Genomic DNA, 26670 nt, shown 5'->3' with positions numbered 1-26670 from the left:
AATTCAGTTTTGTTCCTAGTAGTACTCTCTTGTTTGTATGTGTTATTCGTCATCATCCCCAACCCACAATTGAATGCATATAGTGTAAAAGACAGACAGGCAGCTGAGCTTGTGGAATAACCAATAACACAATGGCCAGTACAGTCATACCTTGGATCTCAAACGCCTTGGCTCCCAAACAAATCAGCTCCTGTTTTTATGGTTTTCAAATGGTTTCGGGAGTCGAACGGACTCCTGGAACTTATTCTGTTCAAGAACCAAGGTTCCACTGTACAAGCAAACTTTGGCATAAGGAGGACATGAATATTTCTAGAGAATGCATTTTATTGCTTCTGGCCTCCTTTCCTAAAACTTGTATTTTTTGTGATTCTCGAAGCACTGCTTTCAGACTCATCTTTCAGGTTTTTGCCTTAGGTTTTAATACAAACTTATTGTAAAAGCCTACAAGTAAATGCAATTTTAGTAGATAAAAATATTCTGCTATCCAATTTTCTGGATGCATATCATTACTTCAGAGTGCCTGTGTTTAATGTATCCTTCAACATTGGGAAATGGCATTAGGGCAGCTTCGAAGAACATTCAACAAAGCAGGGGCAAGGAATGTGGGAAATGAGGCAAAGAAGGGATCTAGCTAAGGTTAAGAAGAAAGAGAATGCATAGCCACTTGCATTTTCCTTCCAGAAAAGCAAGAGGCATTATCACAGTTCAGTAACACATTCAAGCCATACAAAAGCAGTCAAGGGGAGTGTGGCCTTTGGGAGGCAAGTGTATCCTGTGGAGTCTCCCAATGGCCAAATAGAGAATCCTGGAGGGCCACATTTGGCTCCAGGGCCTAAGTTATAGCATGTCTGAAAAAGAGTGGCATTGAGCAGCCTCTAGGACTGATTCCAAAGAGCTGAATATGCAGGGGGGTTCCATGCCCACCCAGTTACAAGAAAAATGTATCATATAACTTTCCCCCTGAATATGAAAAAGCTTTTTGCAAAGCTTATGGGTCATTCTGAGTCATGTCCATTAAGTGTTATGATACAGGGCTAAAGCCAAGTCACAGGTACATTTCACCCTCAAAATTAATTCCCGTAAGGTGATCTTGCTCTTGCTACAAGAGGGACAAACTTGTACTTTTCAGGAAATGCAAAAACATAGTAGTTGGATTTAATTAAGCCAAGATATGCTTGCCAGCTGGCTCTAGTCATTCACTGGAGATGATTTGATTAATGGCTGAATTATAGGTGTTGCGTGCATTAGATATGGCACTAGATTCCGGAATTAATTAGGGCAATTGCAGTCTCCTCCTTGTGGCAGGCATGTCCTTAAACCAGCACTAACTTACACAATAAGAACTTTCCCTGATTTACCACAATGACACACTCAGAGCAAAGCCAGTTCTCTCACACAGTTTCAGGACATGCGCAGAGTTCCAGCTGTTCCAACCTACTTGTCAATACAATTCAGACTCTTAACTCTTTGGCTGCCCAAGTTAATAGTTGATGTATTTGTACAAGAAGATGCAGGCATGCTGCCTTGGAAGGGTAAAGTTGTGTGTTATATAATTACGCTATTCCTTTTCTCTCTCTGTAGCCTTACACTTTATAACCATTATGATCAGGTTCTGGAAACTTTTAGCTATGGCTTCATTAAATGTGCAGGTACCAAAACATGAATAAGGCAAGAAAACATCCTCCTATCTTCTCACTCAGTCCTTCAGTTATCCTCTACCCCACTAGTTCTATTGCTTTAAAAATGTTGCCATGGTTTGCTATTGGGTGGGGGATACTTTCAACACCTCATTCAGTATTTCAAAGGTCCTGTGTTTTCCCTAGCTTCCCCTCCGTTTCCCCCTATGTAGAATGAATATTAACTCTTTGGGAACAGGAGATAGCCTATCTGCTCATGATTGCTGTTATTCGGCATGAGAGAAAATCTATAAATCCAAATAGATATGTGGCAACAGTCTTTGGAAAGCTGAACTGTGGAAAATCCAGGAAAGGAAATGGAGTTTGATGTTACTCTTGGCAATTTCACTTTACATATGTGCCCTAAATCCATTTTTTTCTTGATAAGCTGGCAAGTAGGTGCTTACTGGGAGACTGCTGTGTGCTTGGTGGTAAAATGATTTCTGCTTGAAGGAACACGATGTTCTGAAACTGTTTATCTTTCCTTTTTAAGACAAGATGCTGTAACAATAGTGTTTTCCTTCGAGGAATCCCTTTGCTGTCTTTTCACTAAAGAAAATCTACTTAATCTTCCATTCTTAGTAGTCAAAATGTCTCCTCTTGAGTGACATTATTCCAGAGCTGTGTAGAACATTGGCTATTCCTGCGTGGTTTGTTGTCCAGATGTATGGCAGAATGCCAGCTGGCAATCATGGTGGTCTTGCCATGAATAAGTGCTTCAGGGAAAACATTGCAATTCATCTGCAGACTTCTATTCATTCATTCTTCCTACCAACCTCACTGAGTTACGCTACTTCATTTATTTATGGATTAGAAAAAGCAATTTTAATAGGTTTTAATTACAATTCTATGTTACACCACTTTTACAGACTGAAAGAGCAAATGCATTTCCGTGCTAGTTTCTATATTGAAAGCATTTGTTGTAGTGGTCAACACAACATTACAATTCCCTTCAATCCCTTCTGGCTGTCTCTGTCAGTGTTATACATACAGCCGGGTGTATTTCTTATAGTTTTAAATCATGATGTTGGAGACTTTTGAGTTCCTTTTGTATAGCTGGTGAAAAAAACAAGATATACACCCAACACTTCTTTTTTAAAAAATGTTTAGGGGTACTCTCATTTTCCTACTCATATTGAAATACTGCCCATCAATGAGGCCAAATTTAGATTCACAAAATGTTTTCCAGTAATGATACTTCATTGTAATGTATCTCAACCTAAAACAATTATAATTATTCCAAGATGCTTCAGCTCTGTCAAAGCTACCAACTCCAGCTTATTAAATAATAAAATTCATCATTTTGAAAGACAGTATTAACAATACATTTTCTCTTGCTTAAAATCAGCCACCAACTGACCATCTAGTAATCAACATGTCTGATCATATAGTTACGCTTTGGAAGTATTTTTCCTGTTAATTTAATATTTCATTTTAAAAAATTCAAACAAAATAAAGGAATGCTTTTCTCTATTGTACAAATGTCATCAGTATTTAATACATACAAACTTCCTTATTTGTGAAGAATTAAAAACACCACCCAGGCTATTAAGCACTAGAACAGAGAGGTGGAATAAATAGACAATTCCCCCAACAGAGGGACAAAGAAAGTAGTGTCCCTCAAGGATCAGTATTGGAAGCTCCGCTTTTTAACTTGTTTGGTAAATGATCTACAATTAGGGGTAAGCAGGAAGCTGGCAACATTTGTTGATGGTACAGTGGTACCTCAGGTTACATATGCTTCAGGTTACATATGCTTCAGGTTACAGACTCCGCTAACCCAGAAATAGTACCTCGGGTTAAGAACTTTGCTTCAGGATGAGAACAGAAATTGTGCTCCAGTGGCGTGGCAGCAGCGGGAAGCCCCATTAGCTAAAGTGGTGCTTCAGGTTAAGAACAGTTTAAGGTTAAGAACGGACCTCCGGAACGAATTAAGTACTTAACCCGAGGTACCACTGTACTGAATTGTTTAGCGGCTGGGTGAGGACTGCAGGGCCTGCTCCCTTCCAGGGCCTTTTCCAACTGGCCCAGGGGGCGTGGCCCAGGCCCTTATTTGGAACAAACTTTTGGGGAAGTGTTCTGCCATTGCTTCCCTGTTCCAGGTGGTTAATGTGCTTTAAAATGTCCTCAAGCAGTTGGTGGCAATTTAAATTTTTATTTCTTTTATTTCTTTTTTCCTTTGTTGGGGGTGGGTGGGTGGGATGGATATTTGGTTGGGGATTAATTTTAGTATAATTGTTCTGTTCCTTTTGTTGTTGTTGTTGTTTTGGTTCTTTATAGTTTGTGTTTTGTTTTTAAGGGGCGGGATCAGGGCTGCCTGGGAGTGGGGCCCCAGCCAACACGATGGCTGGGACAAGTTCCACAGGGGGGGAAGCACTGGGACATCCGATCTCGGTGATCATGGGCAGGAGGTGGAGTTACGCTAAGACCAGACCATGTCATTACCGAGGAGGCAGGTTTAGTCATTGTTTGAAGACTATCCCTGCCTCCGGGTCTGGCCTTGACCGGATGGATACTGGAATCAACAGGGGAAACCCACATGACCTGAAGGTGTTGTTGTGTAATGCCAGGTCGATGATGAATAAAACCACTGCCATCCACGACCTGATTGTGGATGGAGGATTTGACCTGGCATGTGTGACAGAGACCTGGTTGGAGGAAGCAGATGGGCCTGTCCTTGCCGCTGCTTGCCCACCAGGTTTCTCTTACGCACAGCAACCCAGGTCATGTGGGCGGGGAGGGGGGGTCGCAGTGACTTTTAGGAAGTCACTAGCTTGCACCAGGCGTCCTACTGGGAAGATACAGTTTTCTGAGTGCATGTTCTGGAAGTTGGGCAATAGGGGCAGTACAGGATTCCTTTTGGTGTACCGACCTCCCCGCTGCACCAAGGATTCCCTGTCCGAGCTGCTTCAGGTCGTGGTGGATTTTCTCCTGGAGAAACCTAGTTTGGTTGTCCTAGGGGATTTTAACATCCATGCCGACACGACCTTACAAGGGGCTGCTTGGGACTTCGTGGAAAGCATGGCCTCCATGGGGCTGTCCCTGAATAAGTTTGGCCCAACTCATAGTCATGGACATGCCTTAGACCTGGTGTTCACCTCTAGTGATGTGGGTGATCTGACACTAAGTAAAAGTGAAACAAAAGAAGTGCCATGGTCACATCACTTCCTGGTGCAACTGGACTTCTCTGCGACCCTTCCCCTCTGCAGGGAGGTGGGACCAATTCGGATGGTCCGCCCCCGCCACTTAATGGATCCAAATGGTTTCCAGAGAGTGGTAGGGGATGCTTTATCCCATGTTGATGGCCTTTCAGCTGATTCCCTGGTGGCCCGCTGGAATGTGGAGTTAACCAGGGCTATCGACTGTCTGGCTCCGAAGCGCCCTCTCCGATTGCATGGAGCCCGGACAGCTCTGTGGTTTTCTTCGGAGCTGAGGGCGATGAAACAATCGCTGAGACGGCTAGAGCGTTGGTGGCAAAAAACTCACTCCGAAGCTGACCGGACACAGGTTAGAGCTCAACGTCAAGCCTACCAAGTGGCGACAGCGATGACGAAGAAGACTTTCTTCACCGCCTCTATTGCATCTGCAGAAAATAGGAGCAGGAAACTCTTTCAGGTGGTTCGCAATTTAACGGAACCACCTTTACCACCGGTGCCTTGACCCCAAGATCTCCTGCAACGATTTTGCAAAGTTTTTTCAGATAAAATCACTCATATTCGGAAGGAGCTAGATACCACCGTGGGAGCAGGGCTGGGGCGGGAGAGTGCTAGAGCTCTGTCTGGTCAGGTTGCATGGAATCAATTTCAATCCGTTACCCCCGAGGATGTGGACAGGCTGCTTGGACACGTGAAACCAACTACCTGTCTCCTTGATCCTTGCCCATCCTGGCTAATAAATGCAAGCCGGGAAGGGCTGGGCGATGGGCTCTGCGGGGTGGTGAATGCTTCCCTCTGTGAGGGAACATTCCCAGATCCGCTGAAAGAGGGGGTCATTAAATCGCTTCTTAAAAAACCATCTTTAGACCCGGCCAGTATGGCCAACTATCGCCCAGTCTCAAATCTTCCATTCTTGGGCAAGGTGATTGAGCGTGTGGTTGCTGAACAACTCCAGGCATGCCTGGAGGATGCGGACCATTTGGATCCCTTCCAATCAGGATTCAGGCCTCATCATGGGACTGAAACTGCCTTGGTCGTGCTGGTTGATGATCTCCGGCGAGCTAGGGACAAAGGTGAGAATTGTTTCCTAGTTCTGCTGGATCTCTCAGCGGCCTTTGATACACTCGAACATAACATCCTTCTGGACCGTCTAGAGGGGCTGGGAGCTGGGGGCACTGTTATACAGTGGTTTCGCTCCTTCCTCCTGGGCCGTGTTCAGAAAGTGGGGGGGGATGAGTGTTCAGACCCCTGGGCCCTCACTTGTGGGGTGCCTCAGGGTTCCGTCCTCTCCCCCATGCTTTTTAATATCTATATGAAGCCGCTGGGAGAGATCATCAGGGGGTTTGGACTGGGTGTCCATCAATATGCAGATGATACCCAGCTCTACCTCTCTTTCAAATCAGAACCAGTGAAGGCGGTGAAGGTCCTGTGTGAGTGCCTGGAGGATGGATGGCGGCTAATGGATTGAAGTTGAATCCTGACAAGACAGAAGTACTGTTTTGGGGGGACAGGGGGCGGGCTGGTGTGGAGAACTCCCTGGTCCTGAATAGGGTAACTGTGCCCCTGAAGGACCAGGTGCGCAACCTGGGAGTCATTTTGGACTCACAGCTGTCCATGGAGGCGCAGGTCAATTCTGTATCCAGGGCAGCTGTCTACCAACTCCACCTGGTACGCAGGCTGAGACCCTACCTGCCCGTGGACTGTCTCGCCAGAGTGGTGCATGCTCTAGTTATCTCCTGCTTAGACTACTGCAATGCGCTCTACGTGGGACTACCTTTGAAGGTGACTCGGAAACTACAACTAATCCAGAATGCGGCAGCTAGACTGGTGACTGGGGGCGGCCACCGAGACCACATAACACCAGTCTTGGCTCGCAGTACATTTCCGAGCACAATTCAAAGTGCTGGTGTTGACCTTTAAAGCCCTAAACGGCCTCGGCTCAGTATACCTGAAGGAGTGTCTCCACCCCCATCGTTCTGCCCGGACGCTGAGGTCCAGCGCCGAGGGCCTTCTGGCGGTTCCCTCATTGCGAGAAGCAAAGCTACAGGGAACCAGGCAGATGGCCTTCTCGGTAGTGGCGCCTGCCCTGTGGAACACCCTCCCATCAGATGTCAAAGTGATAAATAACTACCTGACATTCAGAAGACATCTTAAGGCAGCCCTGTTCAGGGAAGTTTTTAATGTGTGATATTTTAGTGTATTTTTGGTTTCTATGGAAGCTGCCCAGAGTGGCTGGGAAAACCCAGCCAGATGGGCGGGGTACAAATAATAATAATAATAATAATAATAATAATAATAGTAATAGTAATTAAAAGGATCTGTAAAAAAAAGCTCCAAAAGACTTCTCCAAACTGAGTGAATAGACTGTAAAATGGCAAATGCAGTTTAATGTAAACAAGTGTAAATAGTGCATGTAGGCAAAAAAAATCTTAATTTGACATAAGCATTCATGGGGTCTGACCAGGAATTAGACCTTGAAGTTGTAATACTGTAGATGCTTCAGTGAGCATGTTGACCCAGCATGAAGCAGCTGTGAACAAGGAAAATTCCATGCAAGGGATCATTAGGAACTGAATGGGGGGTGGCTGCCATTATACAGTGGTACCTCTGGTTAAGAACTTAATTCGTTCCAGAGGTCCATTCTTAACCTGAAACTGTTCTTAACCTGAGGTACCACTTTAGCTAATGGGGCCTCCTGCTGCTGCCGTGCCACCGGAGCACGATTTCTGTTCTTATCCTGAAACAAAGTTCTTAACCTGGAGCACTATTTCTGGGTTAGCGGAGTCTGTAACCTAAAGCGTATGTAACCTGAAGCGTTTGTAACCCGAGGTACCACTGTACAAATGTATGGTGTGACTGGATTTGGAATACTGTGTACAGTTTTGGTCAGCACACCTCAAAAAGGATATTGTAGAATTGTTAAGTGTTCCAAAAAGGGCAATAAAAATTATCAAGAGAACAGAGGGACTCATTTGTGAGGAAAGGTTACAGAATAGGGGGCTTTTTAAGTTAGAGAAAAAGTGAGTAAGCAGTAATGGTATAGAAGTGTACAGTACAATCATTTCTTGCATGTAGGTAATATTCCAGGGACGGCGTGTATATGCAAAAATGTTTATACCTGAACAATCCCTTGGAACTTTCCCCACGTAATAATCTTTGCCTTCCAAGCCTTATTTACTGAGCTCTGGGATGTTTTGTTCCCGCGAGAGCAGCCCAGAGCCCACTTGAGAATATCCCAGACTCCCAGAGCCCAGTAAGCAAGTCTGAGAGTTTAAAAGCTTTTTCCATGTTGGGAAAACCTGACACAAAATGAGCTTTTAAGCTCTCCAGTTTGCGTGCAGTTTGTGGGATTTCAACTATGCAAGGTTGAAAATTGTGGAAGCAAATTGCGCACAAGATGTGATTGTACTGTATACATTTACTCGTATGGAGAAAGTGGATAAAGAAAAGTTTTTCTCTCTCTGCACTAAAATTCATGGACATCCAATGAAGCTGAAGATTCAGGACACACAAAAGAAAGTACTGTTTAATGCAGTGAAGGAGGCAGTTTTGGCAACTAAACTGGATGGCTTTAAAAGAAGATATTTGATGGAGGATCAGGCTATCAGTGGCTAGTAGCCATAACATAAAGCCTATGTTCTTGCTTCTGAATAACAGTTGCTGAAAACCACAGGAGGGGGAGAGTTCTCTTGTGCTCATGTCATGCTTGCTGGCTTCCTATAGGCATATGGTTGACCACTGTGAGAAAAGGAAGCTGGACTGGATGGATCATTAGCTTGATCCAGTAGGCTGTTCTTAGATTCTTAAATACCATCTCCCAAGGACTTAGGGTGGTATCAATGGGATTGTTTATTTTTCAACAAACATGTGAGTTTAGGAGGATTATGACTTGCCCAAGGTCCTGGCACTAGAAAATGTTCCTAGTATTTGAATTAAGGGGTGAGTGTCTCCTTGTGTCTGTGCTGATATTATAGGAAATGATCTTATGTTCTGCTATTGTGAAGCCAAGTAGAGAACTGGGCTTATAATTAGAAAGGATTTGTTGTAATCTTCTGATAATCCTTTAAAAGGGAATCATGATTTAGTGGCCTCTGGCAAGAAAATTCAGAGTGGAAATTACTTTTGAAATCAGGGTGTTAACTTCATTTCCTTACCTAGCCCCTAATTAGATTCTTATACAGTACAACTCTCCTTGAAATAAATGCCAGTTCCTTACATGCTACTATGTTCAGATTCATTGTTTGCTTGCTTCCTGAGAAAGTGGTCTGTTGCCCCCAAAGGCTAATGTCTCAAACTCATCAGTATGTTAAAACCATGAAATTCATTTATACTAAATGCTCTTATTTTAGCTGAGATTACCCACCCCCCATGGCTGCAAAGTGGAGTTACTCTATAAACTAAAGCTACCCTTTCAATCTAATAGTTGGGTCACTATTGATAAATTAAGCTAGGTAATGAATTTTTCTTCTCTACTGTGGATAAAATATACCCTAGTCCTTCCAAAGTGTAATATGCTTGGGGGACCTTGGGGGATATCCAGTATTACTCATGCTTTAGAGTAGACATATTAATATCAGTGGACTTAAGTAAATTACATTCATTGATTTCAGTCGATCTGCTGAGTAGGACTTAGTTGTATATCACTTCTTATATTCTATAAAGTATTATGAAGTATATTATTATATTGTAAACTTGTTGACAGATATATTTCCCAGTCTGTTTCTGTATTGGAGCTGTTGTTAATATGTTTTAATTGTTTTATTGCTTGTGTGTTTGGTGTCTAGGAAACTTTGGGGTGATGGGCAGGATAGAAATTCAATAAATAATCACTCGTTGGTTCACTTGACATGTTTATAAATTATTTATGCATAAATTTACTATGAAGTGTCTAAAATGGTTATGTGATGAATAAGGGAGTATTAAAAACTCTACTTAAAAGGCTTGTTGAAAGAGGTAGGTCTTCAGTAGGCTCCAAAAAACAACAGAGATTAAGCCTGTCCAATATTTAATGGGAAGGGTTTCCAGTTCTTATATCATGCAGAATGGTCCTCCTGATAATATGATTGATACCTTCAGGATGTCCTTTCTTGCAGAGCATAGTGATTGATTGAGTATATCAATATGAGACTAAATTTTATGTATTCTGATCTCAAACCATATAGGGCTTTATACATCAGAATTGATACCTTGAACTTAACCTGGCAGCTAACTGGCAGCCAGTTTAATACTTTTCAACAGCAGCATAAGATGGCGATAGCCAGCCCCAGTGACTGCAACTGGTGTGGGTCCAGTTGCGACCATGTGGAGATCTCTGGATGCCAGGTTGGCAACTCACATCTCCAGGTTTCTTAAGCAGGTAGGCAGAATAGCTTATTTGTTGCATTTTTATCTCACCTTTTTCTCAAAGGAATACATGGTTCACCCCCCTCCTCAGTTAATGCCTACAACAACCCTGTGAGGTAGGTTCAGATGCTGTGACTGGCCCAAGGTGAGCTTCATGACTGAGTGGGGATTTGAACCCTGATCTCCCAAGTTCTAGTCCATCACACTAACCACTACACCACACTGGCTTCCTATAATACTACTGGTATGGGTGACGTTTAGTAAAACTACATCATTTGAGTATTTGGTTACTGGTATTCGGTTACTGGTATGATTCAGGGGCAGGTGGGATCAACACTGAAACTTAATTACTGCTTTACAAGCAGACAGGCAGTTTACTATGTGCTTATGAATAGGGAAAGTTGCATGTGATGAGAATTGGGCAGTGACTCACATGTGAGTGCCTTCTACAAGAATGCATGATGGGCATGTTTGCTGGGAATATGATTGAAAACAAATTTCAGTGCAGTGGTATGTTCTTGGCTTTCTGTTTCTGTGTGGTGACTGTTAGTATGCTGACTCACTAACTGATGGGTGGTAACTGGTGAACTACATACAATCTGACTTAGAAATGATTCAGTTCTCTTCCTGAAAACACTTCTGTGGTAACACTGCTATCTTGTGCCAGTGTTTTCATGTACACATATGCTTGTTCCTTCCCACATTGATATTTTCAGTTGTAACTTATATATCCTTGATGAGATAAGGTGTTCATCATTCTTTTAAGGATTTCCTCAAATTCTTCCTAAATTGACTAGCTAAATTATTGGGGAGGTGGGGAGTCTGATTTGAAAAAATTCTAATCAAGGCTTCTTTGTAATTTAGATCTGTTTATGATCATAATCATGAGTAAATACTGTTGCCAATGCCATTAATTAAATCTCATCATCATTAAGTACCATTTATTTTCCTTCTTTTGTATTTTGTAATCACTCTTTTTATTGTGGATTATTTGCAATCCCTGAATGGGAGATTTGGGTGGATTTAACCTAGAGTTAAGGTCATCTCAATTCTTTAGGAAGTTAGATATTAAGGTGTCTTCATTGATTAACAGAATTAAGCACCTACCAGCATATTTGCAAGAGTGTCCTCAGATGTAGCCGATGAAGAATGAATTGTTAAAACAACTTTGTACAAAGTTATTTTTACCCTGAAAAAAACACATTTTCATTGGCTAATTATTTTTGAGACATACCAAAACTACTCCCTCATTTTGGCAGCAACTGTTGGGCAATGGCTTATAGTGATTTGGATGTGTGTTCAGGTAACTTTATTTGATAGCTAGTTTATTTTCAAAGATTAAATTGGCATGGTGCGTGATATGACAGCTGCAAACCAAAAATAGTCTTAGAAATGGAGAGGAAACAGTTTTTATCTTAAAAAAGGAAATGTGGTCAAACGGCTTCAGCAATAACAGCAGACAGTTTTGCTTCTTACAAAATGTGCCCCTACTTTCCCTGACAGAGGAAATTACAATAACATGATTTAAAGGGAAGTTTGGAGGAAGAAAAAGTCAGAGCAAGGGTTCACTAGAGGTGGTTTATGCACTTGCTACAACTGATGAGAAAGTTACAGGAATTTCAAGTTGAGGAGGGATCACTGTAGGGATGGGTAAAATATTATTCTACAAGTTTAAGAGACACACATTTCAATATATTCTAGTTTGTAGCAATATTATCAGGCTAAAACAATCAGAAAATATGTGTCCTTCAGACAGAAAAATGCAATGGAGTGTGTATAAGAGCATCAAATAAAATAAAACAGGAGCATGGAAAATCATGGAATTTAAAAGAAACCAAGACACCTACAGTTCTCAAATATCTGCAGCCAGATGAATTTCTGATATTTGGCTGCTGAAAATGCAAACTCAGCCATGGACTTTATGATACGGACTCTAATTGCAATTTTTAGGGCTTGCCTTGCCTCTGTTGTTGTTATTACTGTTATTACTATTACTCTGTTGTTGTTATATCATGGCGCACACTTTTTTTTATCTGAAACCTGTTAATCTCTCTCTTTTGCATGTGTTTCTCTTTTCACCATAGTCAGTACAGTGGACACTCAGGTTGCGAACATGATCCGTGCAGGAAGCACGTTCGCAACCTGCAGTGCCGCATCTGCACACTCGCGGGTCGCGATTCAATGTTTCTGTGCATGCGCAAAGCGTGATTTAGCGCTTATGCACAAGTGCCAAAACCCAGAAATAACCCTTTCCGGTACTTCCGGTTCAGCACGGTGCGCAACCCAAAGCATCTGTTACCCGAGGTATGACTGTAGCTCTGTCTGTTACTTCGCTCCTTTATTTCTTGTGTCAAATGTATTTAATTTCCCCTCCTCTTGTTCTTCAGGCTCTCTGTTCTGTCTTCCCATTTGTTCTTCTTTTTCATCATTGAGTTCAGCAGACACCACACACACAAAGCAATTTATCTGCTTTATAGAAATACCACCTTTTCTCCAAGGAGTTCAAGGTGTCATACATGGTTCTCCCCATTCAGTCTTCACAGGAACCATGTGAGCGTAGGTTAGACCGATAGATAGTGGCTGGCCCACGGTTCCCTGTGATTTTCATTACCCAGTGGGGATTTGAACCCAGGGCCTAATCCAACACACTAACCACTGCATAACTAGTGGCTTACTGATGTTGTTGCTGTTTGCAGCATGGACAGTTGACTGAAATAGTTTAGAACTGATAGCAACTCCACCACTTGTCTCTGGATCCACAGAGGGGGATAATTTGTACACCATTTAACAAATGAATTGTCCCATTTTCCTCCCTTCCCTATAGCTGTTGATCCCATGTATGCTGCAGGTGTTTTCATGTAGAGGTGGGGAAGGAGTGCAGGTATGGTTATTCAGAAGTATTAGTAGCATAATAATCTGATAATAACATGATTATCAGCATCCTTCACTGTTAGGCTCCCTCCCCCTTTCCAGTCTTGGTTGTTTGCATCAGTAAAAAAGTTCCCTTAATAACTTTCCTGTTGAGAGAGGCACAGTTAGAAATTGAACTCAACTGATCTTGGCAGACATTTAATGCTCCTACTGGCAGGATCAGTTTCAAAAACAATCACAACTCATTTTTCATGCTGTCTTCACAACTGTTGGCAATGCAAACAGGGATTTAACTCCCACTCAAAATATAAACGCTGTAATCTGTATTACATACTACAGATCTCATTTCAACCTCCTTAGTGACAAGTTAAAGGAAAGCCTCCGAAAATGCATTTTACCATATATATTTCCACTTAATTGTTAGGCCCTGTTAATGTCACTTAATGCCTTCTGCAGGTGTGTCTCTAACTATGGAGATCAGGTTCATGCCACCTGCCATGTAAGAAGACTGATGGATCAGGCCAAAGTCCTGTCTAATTCAGCATTCTTTTCCCACAGTAGCCAACCAGGTGCCTATGGGAAGCCCAAAAGCAGCAACTGGTATTCAGAGATATGCTGCCTCTGATACTGCAGATAATATATAGCAATGACTAATAGCAATTGATAGCCCATTCTTCTATACAATTTCTCATCATGTTGTAAAGCTGCCCAAGCTGACAGCCAGCTTGGCATATAGAGTAGCCTGATTGCTGTCTCTTGATTTTGATAGGCAACAGTTGTACAGATTAGGCCTATGTGTTTTGGGCTACATATGTATAAACTTCTACAGTCATACCTTGGGTTACAGCCGCTTTAGGTTGCATTTTTTTGAGTTACGGACCACCGAAACCCGGAAGTACCGGAACGAGTTATTTCTGGGTTTTGGTGGTCATGCATGCGCAGAAGTGCTAAATCGCGCTTTGCGCATGAGCACCAAATTACAACCCACGCGTGCGCAGACGCGGGTTGCGAACGCTGTGGGTTGCGAACATGCATCCCATACGTTTAAGCCTGGGGCAACTTAGCTGTGTCACCTTGACTGTTTTGCAACTATTTGGAGGCAAGCGTTTTTACTTACAAGCAGTTTCTGGGAACATCATTTATTGTGCCAAACCTCATTGCAAGGATAAGCTCTTTCAGTAAAGCATTCAAGATTTGAGCAGTTTGGGGAAATGTCCAAATGTCCAAATGTTAGAAGTATACTCTCCTTACAAACTTGTTTATTTTATGATTCTTGATTACTACTAAAAATTCCTTTACTTTAAATCTAATTGGCAAAATGATGTGGCCACTTGTATGTGCATGGTATATTTGCATAGTTGTATGATATTTGCAAGAAGAAAAAAACTGTATAAATTCAAAATCTAAGTTCACTTCTTTCAGTGACCGTTTTTAGTGCTACCAGGTGTCACATATTTGAAGCTGATAAAAGTTGCAGTGTTCATGATGGTAGTTCTACATCTAGAATAGCGTTATGGAAAGCAGATGAAAAAAAATAGGTAGCTCCATGAGTAATTACGTAAGAGAGCTTGTTTTGGTCACTTTCTTGCTGGCAGGTTAAAACAATATTTGGATACAGTGAAAATGGAGAATACCCTTTCAAGGCTCATCAAAGTACATAACCATTGCTGAATGTAACAGGGATTTTCTCTATTCCTCTTCCCTTCTCCACAGCTGTTCCCTCTCTAGCATGCAAATTACCCCCTGCTACCCTTAACTGTGATTCATTGTTATGTCTACACAGATTTTAACCGTGGTTAACATTAACCGTTGTGTGATTATGGTGTAGGATTTGAAGCTAACTTCATTGTTGGCAGTTAATTATGCTCAAAATAATTTGGCACATGTGACTCATGACTTAAATAAATCTCTACGTATGCTGGGTTGAAAAGACTTCATTACAATGGTTGGAGCAAGTTGGTTGAAAAAAAACTTTTCCTCCACCATTGGTTCCCTTCTTTTCAGTCACACTCCTTTTTCTTTGATGCTTCTCTCCCCCACTCCATACGGTGCTCATTTTATTTTCCTTATTTGCCAATTTCCTCTCATGCCTCTTTTGCTGCCACCACTACATATCTGGTAGCTGAGCTGAAAAAAACTCATGATAAGGTCTAACCATTTGCTGCTTTAAGTTGGCACCATCTTTTCCAGGTAGACCCTGCTATATTAACCCTACCATGGTCATATTGATTGGGCTTTTCACCTGCCACTAGAGGTGATGACAGTACCTCTGCTGGTGCAGAAGTAAGGGGAGGACAGGTAGGCAGACAGCAAGGAAGGGGGAGGGAGCTTAGAATCTGGTGACCAAGTCAAGGCACAGACATACTACTTTCAGTGACTGGGTCAACCCTGATTGAAGCTACCATGGGTATGAGGTTTGTTTTGGCTTTCAATGTGACAAATAAATACAATGTTGAAAACTCTGTGTTTTTATTCATTTGTTTTTATGTTACATTTTCCACTGGTATTCTCAAAATGGCTAACAAAATTACAATTGAATATACACAATGTGTTTGCATGTCTTGGTAAGCCACGAACACACAGATCATCCCCACTTCACTCCTCCTCACTACTGAGCAAGAGCAAGAAATTATGATCTTTGGCTTAGCAGAGCATATGAAGGCTTATTCTTAGCTTACTAGTTATAGTCTGTTTGAACGAAGCAAACTATGATCCTCATTTCACAAGGAATACTAAGTTAAGAGTTGTAGTTTATTGCTCTTCATACTAACAGGGAAGAGTGAAATGGGAGTGAACTTTGCATTCACAGTAAATTATCAGCCATGACTTACCTGTAATGACCATGAGTGTTGATTCATGCCTGTGCAAACAGTCTGCATTATCAGTATATGTCTTCTTATATTTCAGGTCTACCTAAAAGCGCCTATGATTCTTAATGGTGTTTGTGTTATTTGGAAAGGCTGGATAGATCTCCAAAGACTGGATGGCATGGGCTGCTTAGAATTTGATGAAGAACGGGCACAGGTAAAGTAGGGAGCTTCAAACTTCTCAAATCTCAGTTATATTGTGAAGGAAAATTTGTAATTTTGGTATGCAATACTTTATAACTTTGGACGGGGAAATTGTATAATGAGAAATTGAAAGCATAAGCAGGATCACTGTTTGGATTTAGTTGTTGCATCTTCAATCACATATGATCAGCATATTTCAGTCTGCCTTTTGGTCCAAGGAAGAAGTCTCCCCACTCTCCACTGTTTTCCTTCAAAGAAAAGAAGATAGTAGAGAGTAGAAAAACTTCTGTCATGTTCTTTCAGTTTCCCTTGTTCTTTCTAGGAGGTCTGCCTTTGGTCTTAATTTCTTTATCTTTTCCCCTTTGTGCTTCTGAACTTCCTTGTCCATAATTTAAAATGCATGCAAACCCTGTGCTTTCTAGTTCCATAGCCATCCTGCTTATTCTGTAGTTAAATGGAAGGAAAACTGAAGCTTGCTTATACCTACTTGGGTAGCAGTAGGTTCACTTGCACCTGGGGCACTGAATAGTCATGGTGTACTTTAGTGGTTATTAAACTAATCATGCATTTGTCTGTGATAACTGATAATTCTTCATTAAGAAACCCTGAAAATTCGGCAACATAAAGCCTCTTATTGACCTAGACCTTGTATTAGGCTTTTCTTTGATGCTTCCATCTCATTCTCTTTTCTCAACTTTGGCCCTCCACCACCTCTTCTTCCTATAGTTCTGTACCTAATCCATGCATATTTTATCCAGGCCACTCCTTCTTTTGTCTATGACCTAGCTTTCATAACTAACCTACGCCTGATTCCTCACCTCCTCTGTCATTTCATCCCATGAAATGCTAGAAACTGAAACAGTGGCAGATGCAAGGCTCACAGGTGACAATAAGTAGTTTTCTTAATAGAAAAATAATTGTCTTTGAATATAATTACATGGGAAGAGCCTGCTGGCCCATGTAGTTTGGCATCCTGATGCCCATGGGAAACCCACAAGGCAGATTTGAGCACAGGACACTGTGGTTTCCAGCAGGGGATTTTTAGAAGCATTGCTACCTCCAACTGCAGAATCAGAGCATACCCATCATGGCTAGTAGCAGTCAGTAGCCCTCTCCTCCATAAATTTGTCCAATCCTCTTTTGAAGCCATCTAAGTTGTTCGCCATAGTTGAACAATGCATGGTATGAAGTAGCACTTCCTTTTTTCTGTCAACCAGCTTCATGGGATTTTCCAGCAACCAGCTTCATGGGATGTCCATGAACTCATGGACAGTGATATAAGAGAGGGAGAATTTTTTTTCTGTAACCACTTTCTCCATACTCACCCTATTTTATATCATCTTGCCTCTTCTCAACAAAATGAACTGAAATTAAAAAGTCCCAAACGCTGCAACCTTTCCTCACATGGGAGTCACTTCATCCCCTTGATTGTTTTGGGTACCCTTTTCTGAACCTTTTCCAACACTACAATATCTTTTTTCAAGTAAAGTGATCAGAACTATACCCCAGTATTCCAAATCTGTTCACACCCTAGATTTACATAATGGCATTATGATGTCCTCAGTTTGGATTTAATTACTAATTAACATATTTGTGCAGTTCACATCTATTTCACATAAAAGTTGTAAAACAGCTTCTACCTGTGAAATTAATTCTTCTCTTAGAAAAAGAGGGCTTTTATTTAATTATGGCCTTTTATTGAACATCCTGCTTTCAGCTGTTTGGGTCTTGCTTCTCTGTTAAAAGATATTGATTTATTTTTTTTAAATCAGATCCCTGAAAGACCTTGTATTATGCTGTTCCAACATAAAAAATTGCCAAGGAGAGATGGAGCTGCTACTTAAAAATAGACCTTAATGAAAAATTTGCACATTGCCCTTTAGTGCATGCTGCTTGAGCCTAAGCTGATGTTTATTGATTGACAGATGTTTGTATTAAAACTAAGCAAGGCCACAGGGGGAACTCTTCCACATCATTTCACAAAATAGCTTTAGGGTGCAGGAAGTGCCCTAGGCAAAAAAGGCAATTTGACATTCTCTCACTACAGACATTTTATTTTAAAATTTAATGTACTTAGTCCCTTGGTATATTAAAATGTAGCTGGATTCTCTGGAGCAGGACTTATTTAACCTGCACATTTTTGCAAAGCTACACTATTAAAGGAAAATCATCATGCTGAATGTAGCATGCTGTACTTTGACAAACGTAGCTTAAAAGTTTTGATTATTAAAAAAGACAAGATGAAGAAGAAAGAGTGTAATTCTGCTTGGAAAAATTGCAAGAGAATTTCACTTTATTGCATATTGTTAAAAAAGTAGTTCTTTAATATAGGTCAATTAGTTTGTGGGGAGGACTACAAAAAGAAACTTGAACAACCTCGCTGCAACTATTAGAAATAAATGTTCTGAAGAAGATTTAGAAATGTCTTTAAATTTTAAAACTTGGTGGAAAATAGCTCAGCATTTTTTAAAATATGACATTGCTATATTAGCATTTTATCAATGGGATTATGAGGAATTTTACTCTTAATTTAGACAATATTTTTTTCTGGCAAAATAGCCTTATCAAAGAACTCAACTATTGAGTTCTGCTTGCCTAATATAAATGTAGGAGAGCAGTTTTGCAGAGTTTTATTTGTAAACTAAATTTCTTCTCAAAAGAGTTTATGGTGGTAAGATTATGCTTTCTTTAGAAAGTTTACAATTTATGTATTTGAAAATATTATGTAACTTTGGTGTATGGTATTTCTAGACTTACTCTTTTTGTATTCTGATTTGCGTATTATATTGCAATTCATATTTAAGTACATCATGCTAACATGTTTTCAGAGTCCAATATTTTCTAGTGGGTCTTAGTTATCACCTTTTGTCATATTACATCATTTACCTAACATAGCTATATCCATCTATCATCTATCTATCATCTATCTACTATCATCTATCTATCATCTATCTATCAAAGGTGCTATCCTCTGCTCACATGCAGAAGATTCACATAGAGCTTCTTGGTTGCCTCTCTTAATGCTGCTTTGGTGGCATAGGCCCTTGCTAGCACCCGCTCCCACTTTAAGGCACAGGCTTTTTCCTCAGCTGGCATATTTCCAGTGCAGGCACTGTCTTGTCCTGTTTCCTGTTTTCAGGATGAGCAGGACAACATGTCCTCTTCTTCCTTCCCTCTCTAATGATATGGTATGGGTGCTCTGAGAAAAAGCATCTAAACAGGAAGTCTCTATGGTTTTGAGTCACTGTGATGAGAGGAGAAACGCTAGGACTATCCAGCAGGCCCTTCCTGTGCCATTTCAGCTAATTTTGAAGTATTGGCAAATGCCTGCTCCTGCTGGCCAGCAGCAACACCAGCAGACTTTTCCAGCAGCAGAGCCATTGCTTCCAACTGGTCTGAGGAAGGGTGGTTTTCCCTTTGTCCTCAGATAGGGAGAAGGGGGAGCTGTTGACCGATGATGATGTAACAGCACCTGCTGCTGCTCCTTGCCCGTTTTCTGCTGAGGCTTTCAGTACTCTCTGTAATGCCCATAAAACTTTGAAGATTTCTCTACCCAAGCATTTGGGGGGGGGGGGGAGGCTGAGGAGGAGGAAGTATTTGAAGTGAGGGCTACCCCTGATGTCTAGCCAAATGTCCTTTTTCCTTCCAGTTTTAAGAAGACCATTTCTACAGGAGTGGGCCAAACCTAATGGGGTGCACTATTTGGGCTTAGCTTCTAAGAGGCTTTGCTCCTTGACCAGATATAGCATGGCAAAGCTCAAGGTTTCTTTGGTAGATGCCCCATTTCCCCTATTACTTCTGGCCTGATGGCTGCCAGAGACATAGGTATGATTTCCCAAGAATGTAGTGGATAGGTGTCCTGAAGTCTTTTGCCATAGGGCACATGAGGTCATGCCTCTGGTAGTGAGGGTCATTGCCGCTTCTTCTGTGGTGTCATTGTGGGCTTCCTTTTCACTGGCCCTCCTCAAGGGGAGGTACCCTGTGGCTGCCATAATCTCTGCCAGGGTCTTCATAAACCAAAGAAAGATTCTGCCTTTATGATGGATGTGGGGCTGGATGCCATGCAGTTTGCCACCAGGGCTATGGCTACTGATGTGGCCATTGGGAGTCACCTGTGGCTCAAGACCTGGAATGTTGATGCAAAATCCAAAACTAATCTGGCAACTGGGCATTTCTTGTGGGAGGGAATATGTGGGGATCCTCTGGAGGAATATCTGATGGAGACCAAGAACAAGACAACACTATCTTCAGGGTCTAAGAAGGAGGAGGAGGAGAGATGTCATTTAGAGTAAATCTTTTTGCCCCTTTTGGGTGCTTATGGTCCCCAAAAAATAGCAGGAGCCAGTGGTACCAGTGCAGGAAGCAGGGAGAGGCAGAGATTTTCCTCTTCATGATTCTGCATGATTAGTAGCTCATCTCTTTAGGTGGTCTTGTTGCTCTATTTCTTTAAGTCACCTAAATCCAATGGTTGCCCATATGGTGGGGCAAAGCTGCTCTCCCAATACTAGCATTAATAGGATAGGACTGCACAGGTACACCAACAGAGCAACTGTAGTGCTCATGCTGGTGTGCTCATGCAGTCTTAATCTCACCACAGTCCTGCCCCATACAGGTAAGCTATGTCAGTGTTGGGAGGACCACGCCACAGCCCACTACTGCCTAAATGATGTCTAGAGGTGAGCAATTGGAGAGGTTCCCCCCCCCCAAATCAGTGTAAAGGTGCTTCTTGTGTGACCCTGTACTTTTGGTTGGTAGCAGGAAGATGCATTGGCACAGCAGGCTTTTGAAGAAGCTCGGAGAAGAACTCGTGAATTCGAGGACAGAGACAGGTCTCATCGGGAAGAAATGGAGGTGAGAGTTTCACAGCTGCTGTCAGTTACTGGTTAGTACTCTACCAAAAATCTAGATTTTTTTTCTCAATAAACTACTGCCTGGAGCATGTTGCTAAAATCTTATGTTTTATTTTGATGTTGTCATTTTAATGAATCCTGTTTGGGTTAAAAGCATTATATTAGTACATTAAGGGTACAAATTCTTCAGTCAGTGCAATTTTGCCACTTGAAAGTACATAGCTGCTGATCTTAGAATCCCTAAAGCTAAAACATATTTTAATTTAAAATTATCTAATCCAGCATTGTTAACTTTCACCTCTTGGACAAAGTAATTCAGACTATGTGCCCTATTTCTGCATGTGCCACAGTAGTTACTGCATATGATAGAATTTTGCATTGAATTATGTATGCACATTGATAAATAAAGAACCAAAGTTTGTCCTATCAATGGTATAGTAGACTGGCATTTATTATTTTTTTATAGAGCAATGGGGATAAAGAGGCAAATGTGGTACATATCTGTTGAAATATGCATAACATATTATAAAGCTTATTATTCTACATGCAGAATTGATAAAGTTGATTTGATATACTGTACTCAGATTATATATGTGTTGTGTTGGTGTTAATATTGTGGATACAAATGGCAGAAACATTTCTTGCTCTGACAAGAGTGAGAGAAACAAACTTTACATGATTACCACATATGGCTCAGGGTTCCCTCCACCTCATGGCACTTCCAGCATAAATTAGACCCTGTTTAATACATTTTCACTAATTTGCTGAGTGTCAAGTACCACCGGTACATAATCTTTTGTAGGTTTTCTTTAACAAGATAGCAGGCAGAGAAATTCATGGTTTCCCCCCATAATTTTTCCCATGCAGACAATTCTCTGTTTTAACCAATATTTTTGGCCCATTTTGTCATTGTCACCTTTACCATATCATCTTTGATCTCCTACTCCAGTAGCAGTTTATACATTTTCTAGATTAGTATATCATCCTTTCCTATTACAATTTTTCCGAATTCTGAACTCATTTCCACAAATCCCTTTTCCTTATTGTCTCTTTTAAATATCTTGTTCACCTCAAAGTACAGTGGTGCCTCGCAAGACGAAAAGAATCCGTTCCACGATTCTCTTCGTCTAGCGGTTTTTTTCGTCTTGCGAAGCAAGCCCATTGACGGCTTAGCGGATTAGCGCTATTAGTGGCTTAGCGGCTCACCTGATAAGCGGCTTAGCGGCTTAGAAAAGGGGGGGGGAGGAAAAAAACCCCGCAGGAACTCACAAGACATTTTCGTCTTGCGAAGCAAGCCCATAGGGAAATTCGTTTTGCGAAGTGCCTCCAAAACGGAAAACCCTTTCGTCTAGCGGGTTTTCCGTCTTGCGAGGTGTTCATCTTGCGGGGCACCACTGTACTGAAACCAATCTATAATGTGATCCAAAATCTCTTCTCTTTTTTCGGGTGAACTCCTCCTTCTCTAAACTCTATGAGTTCTTTATAAGTGGCCCACTTCTTGTCCATGTTCAAACTTATCGCTGAGACCGCCTCAGTTGGTGATACCCATCTTGGGGTTTTTTTCTCTAAAAGATCTTTGTGTCTCTGCCAAACCGTGTATATACTTCTTCTTATGACATGGTCTTCTTATGACATGGACACCTTTGTGCACCCTTGATTTTCATAATGCAGATATACATGTCATCCAAAACACAGATCAAAACCTTCCAAGCCTAAAATGTTGGTATCTCTTAGCTCCATCCATTTCTTCATCCAGCAGAGGTATGCTGCCTCATAATAAAGTTTGACGTTTGGAAGGGCAAAAACCCCTCTTTCTCTTATGTCTGTCAGATTTTTATAATTAATTTGGGGGGTTTTCCTTGCCAGATAAAGTTTGTCACATCTCCCTTTCAGTGTTTGAAACATTTTGGGCTAACAATCTATGGCCTTTTAAATGTGTTTTGGGGAGAGGGGTTATTTTTGCTTTTGTTGGGTGGGCAGTATACACATATACGGGACATGGGTGGCGCTGTGGGTTAAACCACAGAGCCTAGGACTTGCCGATCAGAAGGTCGGCGGTTCAAATCCCTGCAGCGGGGTGAGCTCCCATTGCTCGGTCCCGGCTCCTGCCAACTTAGCAGTTCGAAAGCACGTCAAAGTGCAAGTAGATAAATAGGTACCACTCCGGCGGGAAGGTAAACGGCGTTTCCGTGCGCTTCTCTGGTTTGCCAGAAGCGGGTTAGTCATGCTGGCCACATGACCCAGAAGCTGTATGCTGGCTCCCTCGGCCAATAAAGCGAGATGAGCGCCGCAGCCCCAAAGTCGGCCACAACTGGACCTAATGGTCAGGGGTCCCTTTACCTTTACCTTTACCTTTATACACATATACATACATACATACATACTTGGGAAGTAATACTTGTTTAAAAATACTTCAAAACCAAATTAAATATTTTTCCCCTTGTTCATTTCCCCGCAACTTTAATACATTTTAAAAAGTAGTCTTGATCATGGAGTAAATGAAAAGGTTCTATTTTCATAGAGGGAAGATATAGAAAAGTTTCTTTTAAAAAATAAAACCATGAAACACTGCTTTTTTCACATACATATACAAAGTAGACCACTTAAAGTCTGGAACGATGAAGATTGAAAGTTTCATTGTTATAAATCATACCTTGAGCTGCTGCAAAGTCTGCGCGCGCGCACACACACACACACACACACACATATATATATATTTAAATCATGCATCGTTTGAATGGCTTTAATAGATACCACATTTGAGTTCAGTGAAGACAGAGAAACCCTTGCAATACTTTGTCTGCCCCTACCAAAAGAGAGGCGCCAGCCCTTGGGAAGCATTCAGCCAAACCTTAGCAGCATATGAAAATGATCAGAATTTATTCTTTATTTATACAGCTTTCTTTACTAGAAAAGATGTTCCTTTATTTTATAACATGCTGTGCAACATTTTTTTAACTATTAAGAACCCAGTAGATTATTACATCTGCAAAGAAATCCGACAAAAAATTCTTACTGAATCTTTCAAACATAATCAGTCACATTTTGAATTTTATTTTATCTATTTTAAAGGATAAATCAGCTTAACTGTTCTGGATTTATTAGAGCTACTATTGTTGATTACCACTTCAAGAAACTGCAAAAACATTTTTTTATAATCTTGCATAAGTGAAAGATTTCACAAATAAAATTATAAGAGCATGTTCAAATAACATTTGTATAAAATAGCAAGTCTCTTTTTAAAAAATACAAGACTGACATGTGCTTACTTGAAAGGAGAAACTAGATGTACAACACAAATAATATGGAAACAAGTTATGGCACATGGCTTGAAACAGTATTTGAAAAATGTTTTCTAATTACAGCAGCCAATTAAAGTTTTTTTCTGAGCAAATAAGTTATATTAGTTATTGATTAAGTTTACACATCTGTGTTAAATGAAGCTGAGATTTTTTTCAACCGCTGAATTCTGCTGCTGGTACCTATTCTGCTGCTTTTCTGCCCTTTCAAAGAATTGCATAATACGCCAACCTAAACAAAGTCCAACATTTCTGGAACTGCAGGGCAAACTAGAATTTTATGCTAAACACCTCATCCAGCATCCTTCAATCTCTGTAGCAGGGATTGAGAGTTGAACTAAAAGTACTTTGCATATCTCTCTGTCTCTGCTTATGGACAAGTCTGCACAAAATAAGCATATTTGCATACATTTGCTTAATATGCAAATTTTTTACAAGCCATTGAAATGAGTTTTTCATGGTACAGAATGAAGAATATTAGGCCCTTATGCTATTTGATAGCTGTTCTTTATGACAGAAGGTTGACAGTTTGAGAGCAGGAAGGATGATAAAAATAAATGACAAAATCATTTTCAGCAAAGCATCTTTGATTCTTTGCTGGTCATGCTTCAATAAGCATAATATGGCAAAATGTCCAAATCAGTTCAGACAAGAACATTACAAATGCTCTGTTTACTGTATATACTTTTGGCTGATGTCATGGACAGGCAATTTCCCAGTGTATTTGTTAATATTGTGGTAGCACTCGCCTACCCCAACATAAAGGGAATTTGACAAAAAGTTATTTTCTGTTGTTGGAAGACAGTAAATGTGCTAAAGTTTCCAAACTCTCTTCCTATCCTAATGTTTTGTATAATTTTAGTAAAAACAACCAAAATAACAGTCAAAGCTTTAAAGGTGTGCCTATTTAACAAATGTATGTTAAGCTAAATGTTCTAATTATCACTAGCTGCAATTTATTTTGCATATAACTGCCAACTAAGATTTCACTTCATGCATCTGATGAAGCAGAACTGTCTTCAAGATGTCACAAGAATCCTAGAAACAAACCCCTCTGAATTATTTTTTTAAAAAAAGAGTTTTGCAAATAAAAGTAGCTGTAGAAATAGAATTCAAAATGGCTCAGATGATGCTTTTCATTGGACCAGTTGTGTCTAGGGGAGGAGGAAAGCAAGCTTTCAACATGCAGCCTGGAGGCATCAGAAAGAAGAACGCAATCCAGAGTATGAATATAAGAAATAAATATGTCTTACCCCTTGATGGATTTTTGTGTGTAGAGACTGAGAAGCTGGCATCTAACATCAGAATATATGGTGATGGAAACATTACTTTGCATGCCTTAAAATACTGAAATTACCAGTTGGCCATTTCCTTTAATAAGGAAACTTTATCACAGCATGAAATTGTAGCTGAAAATTGAATCCTAGCCACCTAATACTTTTTCCAGTTTCACTAGTATCATATCTTTATGTCTATGAAAGGCAGCTAAATATCCTACCTTTCTTATGGGTTTTCCCCACTAGGATAAAATGTACTTTCAGTAGAGAAAGTATTGTTTCATGTCTGGTGGAGATGCTATAAATATATAATTACTATTGATCACTGTCAGTCACTGTCTCGCTGATGCTCAGCCTCTTTCTAACCTGCATTGACTGGAAGAAGTTGCTTATATTACAGTATTGCTTGACTTGCAAAATTGATCTGCATGATACCACACTCAGCATTGATTTTGGACAAAATGTAAAAGGGTTTCTTAGTATGGCATTCAGTTGCACTTTTTATGTATACCATTTGCTGCTAGATAACATCTTTACAGTGCAAGTCTGTGTGTGCTTACTCAGAAGTAAGTTCCAATATGTTCAGTGGGGCTTACTCCTAGGAAAGTTGGATTGCAGCCGTAAACAAATAAGCCTGTGCTATTCTGTTGCCATGATGTATGAGAGAAAGTGAACCTTGATTCTGCTTAAGTAACACAGAAGTTTATTTCCCCCCAAAGCATTTCGGTAACAAAACAAAAATGCTTTTGTTTTGAAATGCTAATACATGAGACTTAATACTGTATATCTGTAATTATTTTATTTTGCATTTTTAAAGAAATGTAAAATTGAAATTTACTGTGATACAATTCAAGTTATTTGACATTGCAGTATGTATCTGGCATCACCATCACATTCCAGTGGTTGAATACCCTTAGCAAAATGGTTGTAGCCTCTGTCTATTCTCTTTTTCACTGCATTTTGAAAAAAGTTTCCTTATATGAACTACCTTTTCATTCAGTTTTTCTTCGCCATTTGCGAAACAGCATGAAAAACCTGCTTCTTACACAAAAAGCTGTGTTTGGTGTCAATTGAAAATGAATGACCCTTACAATGAAAGTCACTATTTTTTCCTTTTAAGTAGTGATTTATATCCAGGGTACACTCTTCATATCTCTCGTGGATAGCAAAACGTCATATAAAAAGCAG

The 26670-nt window shown here is 40.6% G+C and overlaps 1 protein-coding gene across 4 annotated transcripts in view; it reads left to right on the top strand.

Moving 5' to 3' along the window:
• CBFB (core-binding factor subunit beta) overlaps positions 1-26670 on the top strand; it is a 44560-nt gene that overhangs the window by 12336 nt on the left and 5554 nt on the right. Inside the window, exons 4-5 of one of the 4 annotated variants that reach the window (XM_081871621.1) lie at positions 15953-16069; positions 20815-20938. In XM_081871621.1, coding sequence (XP_081727747.1) covers positions 15953-16069; positions 20815-20938 — 241 coding nt within the window. Of the gene's footprint in view, positions 1-15952; positions 16070-20811; positions 20939-26670 lie in introns of all 4 variants that reach the window. The other 3 variants (XM_081871619.1, XM_081871620.1, XM_081871618.1) reach the window with 3 other exon arrangements.

The sequence above is a fragment of the Podarcis erhardii genome, assembly GCF_964252035.2.
Source record: "Podarcis erhardii genome assembly, chromosome: 7".
NCBI lineage: Eukaryota > Metazoa > Chordata > Lepidosauria > Squamata > Lacertidae > Podarcis > Podarcis erhardii.
The sequence above is the reverse complement of the archived record's forward strand: the minus strand, read 5'-3'. Positions and strand labels throughout refer to the sequence as shown.